Genomic DNA, 9,654 nt, shown 5'->3' on the forward strand with positions numbered 1-9,654 from the left:
GTTTTCAACTGTGTGCTCGTTAAGCTAAAAGAAAAGCAATTGCAATGAAGGCAAACAAGTGAATCAGTGAGAGCTCAAAGCAATGCAAGTAGCCGATGCCAAGCGCTGGTTTAAGTTTTACAGTTTTCTACCTGATTTTGTACATATAGCTTTTACACTCAATAGACACCCGCTCTACAGCTAGTAACAGATTAACAAATAGACTCCATTTTAGCCGTGCGTCTGTTCAGTAATAGATCACAGATGACGTCAAAATGTGGTATGAACAGAGCGCCTCGTGGGCCATTGATGTTCATACCACATTTTGACGTCTTCTGTGATCTATTACTGAACAGACGCACGGCAAAATGAAATCTATTTGTTTTATATAATAACACAAGACTTTAGCACACTTCAGTGTCTTCAGTGTGAGCAATGCCGCCGTACCGATGAGCTAAGTTGTTTTGATTTCACTTTTAAGTTTTCGTTAACACGAAGCACTGTTAATCCGATTGAATAAACAGAAAAATGGTCAATTGAAAGTCAATGAAAAAACTAACCTTTATTCCGATTTGGAAAGTTGTTCAAATCTGTGAGCATTAACCGAAGCGTTGAACCGCAATAAGTTTGTTTCCCGTGGCGTCGTCTAACTGTACAACATCGGCCAAACTTTCATAAAGATTTCGGATAATTTCTCGAATAATTCACTGTCTTCTTCAAGCTTGTTTCGCCCAGTTAAATGCTTCGATAGGTGAACGATGCTTGGCGTATTGTTTCTCACTGAAGATTTGTAATTTAAATAAGCTGAACTGTTTTGCTTTGTTGTGGCCCCGCAAGTTTGAAAAACTTTGCCGACAACTCTGATTTGGACTATGAACTCTGATCACGCGCGCGAGTCACACCAGCGCGTGACGTCAACTATGTGTCTGTACCCTGATAGATCATAAGTAAGAACCAATCAAAATGCGCGTAGAATTCAGGTTATTATATAAAGGCTAATAGATGCGTATGTTTTGAAGTTAGGTTTTGAATGTGCAGAAAGATCGCCAGCGAATTGTAGATGAACCTTAAAAGTGTTTTTCTCCCCGATCTATACAAAGTATTGATTTCATTTTCATTTATTTTCCGGTCAGTTATAAATGCCAAGGTTTATGAATTAAAATACAAAGTTGAAAAACTCTTTGAAGCTACATAAAAATTAGGTGAACACTTACATTTTGGGCTTATTCTTTTCAGGCAGTGTACCAAGTACCTCTTATGCTATTCAATAGGTATCTCAATTCTTATGCCAGTGAAAGAGTTTTTCATTCAAAAATAAAATAAAATACCGTAGAATTCCGGTTATAAGCCCTGGGCTTATACAACTTCGTAAGGGGTTTTGGGTGGGTCTATAAGCGGAGGGGCTTATATCCGGGAGGGCTTATAAGCGGAATGAAAAAATCGTTTCGAAAAGTGTCACGGGAGTGTTGACTGAAATACGTTTTTAATTAAAAAACGAAATAAAGCAACATTTAGCCCTGTTCAGTACTGTCATCCGGTAGAGGGGGGCTTATATCCGGGGGGGCTTATAATCGGATGTATTTTTTTGTTTCCAGGTAGATGGGCCTATAACTGGGAGGGGGGGGGGGCTTATAACCGGAATTTTACGGTATGTTACAAACTCGTGAACAAACTCAATCTCAGTGTCACCTAGTCAGTGATTATGAAAAATATTTCCAACAGTGTACATCATGACAGGCTTGCATTTTCAAGCGTTATTCTTTTTCTTACTATCAAATACCTCAAAATTCATTAGCAAATAATTTGTGTTTGTAAAAGAACTTATTGTCTATACATTTTCAGGTTAACGTTATTTCAGCTTTTATTGACGGATCACAAGTTTACGGGGCCAATTGTCAAGAGGCAGAACTGCTTCGTGACCGAAAGGCTAACCTGGGATTGCTACGGGTTGTTCCGTTCCCTACAAGCTCCGCCAAATCTCCCATTCTACCCAAGGCTGGGTCGCAAACTTTCTGCAGGTCTCCTAATACTGCAATGAAACCGTGTTTCATTGCCGGCGACAGCAGAATTAATGAAAATCCAGGTAATTATTTTACATAAATAGTTGTGCGTAGTTTCTGTTAGTTATTTAACGACGTAAGGTAAGAAACCACAGAACATCTAAACTACTAGCTATTAGTTGATGGTTTTCAATGCATATGTGTGCTATGCTTTTATTTTACATGTAATACTTGTCTAGCATTATTCGCTCTTTGAAGTTTTACGAAATTTAGAAATAGTTGTGCATTGGAAGAAACCATAATTTTAGCTTATATCTTAGTATCTCTTATATATTTTAATCTTTTTAACTTCCATTTTAGGTACATTGTAAGACCTTTAGCGACTTTTTAATTTTTACTTTTTACTAGGGCCTCTAAGGATAACAGTTTTTTATTGTAAAGCTGACGGAGTAACCCTATTTAAATAAAGGCTTCTTCTTCTTCTTCTTCTTCTTCTTCTTCTTCTTCTTCATTTGAAGGTACAGTAGGATTCCGATTTCTCGAACCCTCGGATTCTCGACACTCCTATAAATTTCTCGAACCAATTTTCGTTTCCCTTTGATAGTACCTTCTTTAATTTTAACACCGATTTCTCGAACCTCCGGATATCTCGAAGCAATTTTCGTTTCCCATGGAGGTCCAAGAAATTGGGATTCTACTGTACTATAAAAGTTCAGTTTAATAATGTTAATTTGAGCTGATTCCGAATAAGTCACATTAATTACGAAGGTAAGGGACCGATCGTTAATTACGTCCCAGGGGGGGGGTGGTTTTCAAAAAAGTGTAGTGTTTCAAAACTGAACCCCCCCCCAAAAAAAAATTTTAGGTAAAAATTATACCCCCCTTCCCAATTATTGTTTGAAAAATGTACCCCCCCCTCCTGAGGAGGCCATAATTCCCTCTGTCCTTCCTAAGACAGATTTTTTATCTTTTTTATTCTCTCGTTTATTGTTTGTATTATTTTACATTGTTTAAAATATTAAAGTTTAACTGTTTGTGTCTGTCAATGAAATTGTTGTCGTTTTTGCTTTTTGAAATTTCATATAGTTGTAGGTGGTCTAGTTAGGGTATTGTTGATAAGGCCCTGGGTACGACGCTTGGTTACATAGCATTCAATATGGCAAATAACGCGAAAAGATCGACCTCGAGCAAACTGGCGAGCATCTGACGAGCAGCCGTCTGGGTAATTTTAAAGATGGCGGATTGAGAGCTTGTTCCAGGCTCAAGCGCGACCATGTCAAACAATCCTTCCCTCGGGACCTGAAATCGCGTCAAATTCTTTTCTTTTGGGATCGAGGATAGATCACTGACGTCAAATTGCCTAGACTGCTGTTGCTGTGTCATAAAATTTGACCCCCCTCGTGTTTTTTACCAGAGAAAAATTAACCCCCCCAAAAGGGGCTTGTTTTAAAATTTTACCCCCCCCTCCAAAACCACCGCCCCCCCCCCCCCTTGGGACGTAATAAACGATCGGTCACTAAAGGAAAGAATAGGCAATTTGTGGATTTAAAACGAAATCAATAGTGAAGCAAAAGTGAGGATTTAATGAAGATTTAAAATCAACATTTTTAAAAAGTTGATTTCCCGAAGTGCTAGTGCAGGGGGAGGGGGGAAGCCTGCATGTCAGTCGAAGTGTGTGTTAATATCTTCCTTATTTCATGCATTTTATACAATTATTCTTCCCTTAACTTGTCTTTCCGGATAACATATATATACCGATTGAATCATAATCCCTACTGAAGTCTCTCTATTTTAATTTCACAGCATTGATGGCGATGCACACTATTTGGGTCCGTGAACACAATCGTATCGCCAAGTACCTTCACGTTCTTAATCCATCGTGGCGCGATGAAAAACTGTTCCAAGTGGCGCGAAAAATTGTGATTGCGAAGCTACAGCACATCACGTACAACGAGTGGCTTCCTGTGTTCTTTAGTGAAGAACTGGTAAGCATGCAGAAAGAACTGAGGGTTTGAATACGCTACAGGACCTTCACTTCACTGGGCTTAATAGAAAACTAACAACTTCTACGAATGAAATTGTTCGTTTTGGAGGGAGCGTGGCCTAGTGGTTAGGGCGCTGGACTTGTAATCCGGAGGTCCCGGGTTCGAGTCCCGCATCTCCCTGCCACTAAAAGGATTTGTGTTCCGTGGCGCCGAATTTAACTCTATGCCTTGTAAAAAGCCAACTGGTCAGCCTCCTGCAATTTGGGATTTTTAACAAATTTCTCTTCTATTTACAATATTTGTTTGTTTGTTTATTTACAGTGTCCCGAATTAGGACAACAGTGCTAAAGACATCGACACTTTAAATATTTTTTTTTACTTTTAACGACTAAAACGCGACATTGTACAATACTATTCCGATTTCTCGAACCTCCAGGGGAAAAGAAAATTACGTCAAGATAATCAGGGACGGCGGAGCCGGGGGGGGCTGGGGGGCTTTAGCCCCACCACTTTTTCCGAAAAAATAAAGACTTATTAAGAGAAGAGTCTCTTAAGCCCCCCCACTTAAAGTCACTAGTCAGCCCCCCCCCCCACCTGGAAAACTGCTCCGCTGTCCCTGGATAACGGGCGGGAGGTTCGAAAATCGGGGTAAAATTTCAGAAAAATAACTTCCAAGGGAAACGAAAATTGGTTCGAGAAAAAATCAGGATTTTCGGGAAACTGAGGGTTGGGGATATCGGGATTCTGGTGTGCCTGTAAACAACACGTAAGGCCAAGGTAATTACGATACTTTCTCTCTTTCAGCGAAAACATGCAAATATTCTACTTGAACCAGCAGGGAATTTCTTTAACGGTTACGATCCAACAGTCAACCCAGAAATTCCAAACTCCTTCGCTACGGCCGCCCTTCGAGTGGGCCACACCTTGGTCAGAGATAATTTTGGGCAGTTTAACAGACAATTCAATCAACGAGGTTTTATTCCAACGAAAACATTTTTTGATCCGTCACCTCTGTATTCTTTGAGTGGTAATGGTATGAGTGGAATCCTTTTGGGACTAGTAACTCAAGCATCTCAGAAAGTAGACAGGTAGGTGTATAAGGCTGCATGTAGTCATAATTATTGCTCATTTATATAAATACGGGAGTAGTTTAAAAATCCCTTCCAGGCGGGCACAGTATAGTTGGTATGGTAAACTACAGTTTCTGAAACAAAGGGCTGGGTTTAAGGGAACAGCAAAACAATCTGCCTGTGATGGTGACGATGACGATGATGATGATGATGATGATGATGTTAAGGATGATGATGATGTTATGGATGATGATGATGTTATGGATGATGATGATGATGATGAGGATGATGATGTTGATGATAATGATAAAGATTAATGCTCATGATTGACTTGAACATTTCTCATACATTAGGTTCTTTGCACCAGCCGTACGAGAGAATCTCGTAGCAGACGGACCACCAGTAGATGGCATCGTGGGCGACCTCTCAGCTATAAACATCCAGCGTGGTCGTGATCATGGTTTACCACCATACAATCAGTTCCGAGCGGCTTGCGGCTTGGGCCTAGCCGCGTCCATTGACAACTTCACGAACGTAAACCCAGCGCAGCGTGAGAGAATCCGAGTGGCATACAACGACAATGTCGACGACGTCGATTTGTATGTTGGAGGGATAAGCGAGACTCCTCTGCCTGGAAGCATATTGGGTGCTACATTTACTTGCATTCTTGTAAAAGGGTTCGAAAACCTTCGCGTCGGAGATCGCTTTTGGTACGAAAGGAATGATTCGCACACTGGATTTACCCTGGGTCAGCTGAATGCGATACGAGAAGCCACTCTGGCAAGAGTGCTGTGCGATAACTCAGATGGGATTCTGCGAATCACTCCGAGTGTCTTTCGTGAAAGGAGTTCGGCCAATGATTTGACGGATTGTTACAATCTGAAAGTTGTCAACTTGAATGAATGGAAAGAAGGTAAGAGAAAGGGTACTCCCGTCACATCTCTGTCCACTGGGAAACTTCAAAGTCTTTCAGAGAGTAAAGATACGTCCATTAAACTGAAAAAAAAATGAGATATATTTAAAAAATTTTCTTGCCCAATGTATAGTTATGGAACATTTGCTAACAGGGCATACACCTGAGCTCTTTTAGAGTTCCTCCAAACTTAAACGAATAATATTATTCTTTAACAATACAGAAACAAAAAATGCTTGTTTCGCTTATAGGGTACTTTTAAGCCTATTTTTAAAAAAACTGTATCTTGCATCTCCCAGGCTCCAGTTTTGTATATACACTGTACTTATTTAATAAGCATGTGACGCCGAAATTAACGAGCAATTACGTCAGTATACCCACCCAAAGTAATAGCAAACTTCACATCCAATCAAAACGCATGTTTTATCATTTTCTTTCATGTTATTTTAAAATCAATACAGACCTTAACACGATTTTGCTTCATTTTACACCCACAGAACCTAGCAGAAAGGAGCCCTGCAAATATAGCATTGATGCGGAAGGCGTTTTGTCTCAAGAACAAGAACTGTCTAATGCCTCTACATCTGTGTAAATAAATGTGTAAATAGTAAGACAGATTAGGTCGCGTGGTTGCTGGCTGAGTAAAACACAGTGTCGATTTAATGATAGATTCTCAGTGGCAAAACGAATGAGGACGATTTGAAGTTAAACTTTCTGTCGGCATCCATTCACTGTTTTCAACGACTTGATCAAGCTAGTTTAAAAAAAAACACCATAAAAAAGCAATTCATAAAGTACCAATGCAATGTCATTTATGCATTTTTTTTTTTCAATTCCAAAAAATCGTGAGGTTTAATTAAGTTCGATAAGCTAGTCTGTATGGAACCGAACCGCCTTAAATAACGTAACTTGTCCTTTAAGGACCAGTTTAAATAGCGTGATCAAGCTCTCTAAACTATGTTGTATAAGCGTGACCTTCGAGTGGGCTTCTGCGTGACCAGACTATTTGTCAATATTATCAATAAGAAATTAAATGTTCATCAAGCTTGAAAATTCAGCAGCACTGGCTTAATCATTGATGACTGCATTTTGTAATGCAGTCACAAAAAAGTATAGGCACGTCAACTTGATCTTCTCCAAGAGTCACTTCTGACAATAAAATCCAAGATGGCGGTGGCGATGCCATCTTGGATTTCAGTTACCAGTGACTTTAAAGGAGTTATACGTTATAGCTACAATGTAGCTATAACGTGAGCCCATTCGACTCCATTGTTTAAGAAACGATCGAAAGCCTGCAGATGACTCTTGCAGGAAATTTGCCTTTAACCCTATTCAGACCGGGCTTTTCTGGACCTTCTCAGACCGGGGGGGGGGGGGGCTTTGGAAGCCCCCCTATGTAACTTCCAGAATATTTAAGCAATCACCATGAAACTTATAGGATGTATTGTATGTCCGAATCTCTTTCTTTTAGTATACGTCACGTGGGATGGTGACGTCACATCACGTGACAATTACATCATGATGTCAAAACAGCCGCCATCTTGGATCCGCCATCTTGGATTTCAAAATTTTTCCAAAATGCCAGAAAACCACCCAAAATCACTGCAAAGTACTCAAAATGAATAAAAATGTGCTTTAAACGCGTAAAAATGTAAAAATAGTTCCATTTAAGTTGATTTTTAGTAACAGAAACATGCAAAATTACAAATTTGGAAAAACATGCCTGTCAAAATGCCGTTGCCATGGTGATGTCAAGTTCATGACACATCATCTAACCCTACCAAATTGTTGCCAGATAAATTTTAGGAAAACTCAGAAAGTTTGGCAGCGTTTGGTTAAATCTTAAAAAAGTTATAAACGCTCAAAGTCAGCGCGGGCCTCAAAAGCCCCCCCCCCCCCGGTCTGAATAGGGTTAAAACGTCTCGCGGTCATTTGAGAAAAATAAAGTAATAGAGCTGTTCTTCTTTCTATGCTTTAAGTACCTTGTTCACTTTAGTATCAACCACATGTATGGCAGTAAACACAGAAAATTCAAGCTTAAATAACGTTTGTGTACTTTTGTATGAAATTACAGGCTATTATGTGTACAACCAAAAAGAATGGTGCCTAAACTACACGGAAAATTTAAATGGATTTACACAGAAAAGGTCAAACTTATTAGTGTTCAACATTGAATCTATTGTCGACCTGAAGGATTTATTCTGGACACACGCACGAGTTTTCTACTTGCATCCGATTGGTTCGTAGACAAAGGAATTGAGTAGGCCATGTAATAGCTTGCAAATGCACCAAACCGTGAAACTTTCCCTTTAAACCTAACGTTTTGGTCACTCTACACATATGCAGTCTATCTAGGCCCGTACTTTCTAACCTGTGATTACTACTAGTTCTTAGCTAAAAAGTTCTTCACCTGGAGTGGCTTTACCGAAAACAAAGGTCCAGCTTGCTAGAATGAAACATCAAAAACAATTTTAATAAAGAACCTTCTGGAAAGAAACAAACACCTTGACTGATATTGCAGATATTGGTGTTTTTTGTGAAAACGGATGTACGGATATTGGGTTGAAAACAATCTTTAACTCCAAGTGAATGTTGTTTTTATGCTTCATTATGTCGTTCTTTTGAGAGTCCTGTTTGTTTGTTTATTTGTGTTTGCTTAGTTAATTCCAAACAGGACTTTTAAGTAAACTCATGTTTAATTTAGAACTTAAGAAGTGATAGTTTGTGGCAGTCTTGCTTCACTGCTTTAAGGTCGCGGGGGACACCTTAGGCTCATCATTATGCATCTATTTAAAGCGTATGCACGAAGTACAACGACTCACATCGACAACTTTACGAGATATTTATGACTGGAGAAAAATATGGGCGCGTGCGCGTGATTTGTAAAAAATCCCTGTTTCTTTGATATTTTAACCAATTTAACACAACACTTAGCGATATACGTTCATATAGATTGTAGGAAGTCTTTGAGCTTATTTTTATTTAAATGTGACTATTTTTGCAACTAGTGTACTCAGAGTAATCACAAAAATATTCGGCATAAACAATCGTGTTCTTTTTGAAAACGCATTGTTCTCACCATAAAAGCGTGGAATATAATTACCATAATTACATCTCTCCTTGGCAAAATGATCGTATTTAGGTCGGGACACCTTCGGAAATCTCAAAGTTTGGACTTTTCCGACAATTTTGTGGCAGAGAATACAGCGCGGATACAGAACTTCATGACTTGCCACTGCAGATAGGTAAACTATGAATACTGTAGTGTGTCATAACAGAAGCGGAATTTTAAAAGAGCGCTTTTAGAAAGAGGTAGAAGACATTAAATTCAAATTTGCGCACTTAAACCGCCATAACTTGCTGGCAAACTTTAAATTAAAAAATCCGCTTCTGTTATGACACTCTAGAGGTATTGACTGATTAGTTTTTGACAAAATCGCAGTGTGCTGTCTTCTACTCGTTCCGCAAACTCTGCCACAAAATCATGTTTTTCCCAATTTGGCACTAACGAGGCTATAACATCGCCGTAAAATGCAATCTACCAAATAAAAGATGACATTCACAATCTTTCATCATTTCGTTATGTCTCTGTAAATTTTGAGCTTAATCGCACCCATAACAGCCGAGAAATAAGCGTTTTAAAAGATGCAGGTCAAGCAAAATTTCCCTTCATGAATTTATTCATGCTGTTGGTATCCCCCGCGACC

The 9,654-nt window shown here is 39.2% G+C and overlaps 1 protein-coding gene and 1 non-coding gene across 2 annotated transcripts; both read left to right on the forward strand.

Moving 5' to 3' along the window:
• Nucleotides 1-1,821: 1,821 nt before the first annotated feature.
• Nucleotides 1,822-6,900, forward strand: LOC144641108 (peroxidasin-like; the record flags this gene model as incomplete). Its single annotated transcript, XM_078500157.1, has 5 exons — nt 1,822-2,062; nt 3,783-3,964; nt 4,769-5,052; nt 5,388-5,947; nt 6,445-6,900. Coding segments are annotated over 5 exons (1,362 nt in total), but the record flags the coding sequence as incomplete, so codon positions are not given.
• On the forward strand, nt 4,072-4,144 carry Trnat-ugu (transfer RNA threonine (anticodon UGU)). Its single transcript has one exon. It is a non-coding gene; the product is annotated as a tRNA-Thr (tRNA).
• Nucleotides 6,901-9,654: the final 2,754 nt, after the last annotated feature.

This window comes from Oculina patagonica, unplaced genomic scaffold (genome assembly GCF_052425735.1).
Source record: "Oculina patagonica isolate OP01 unplaced genomic scaffold, crgOcupat unplaced691, whole genome shotgun sequence".
In the NCBI taxonomy this organism is placed as follows: Eukaryota; Metazoa; Cnidaria; class Anthozoa; order Scleractinia; family Oculinidae; genus Oculina; species Oculina patagonica.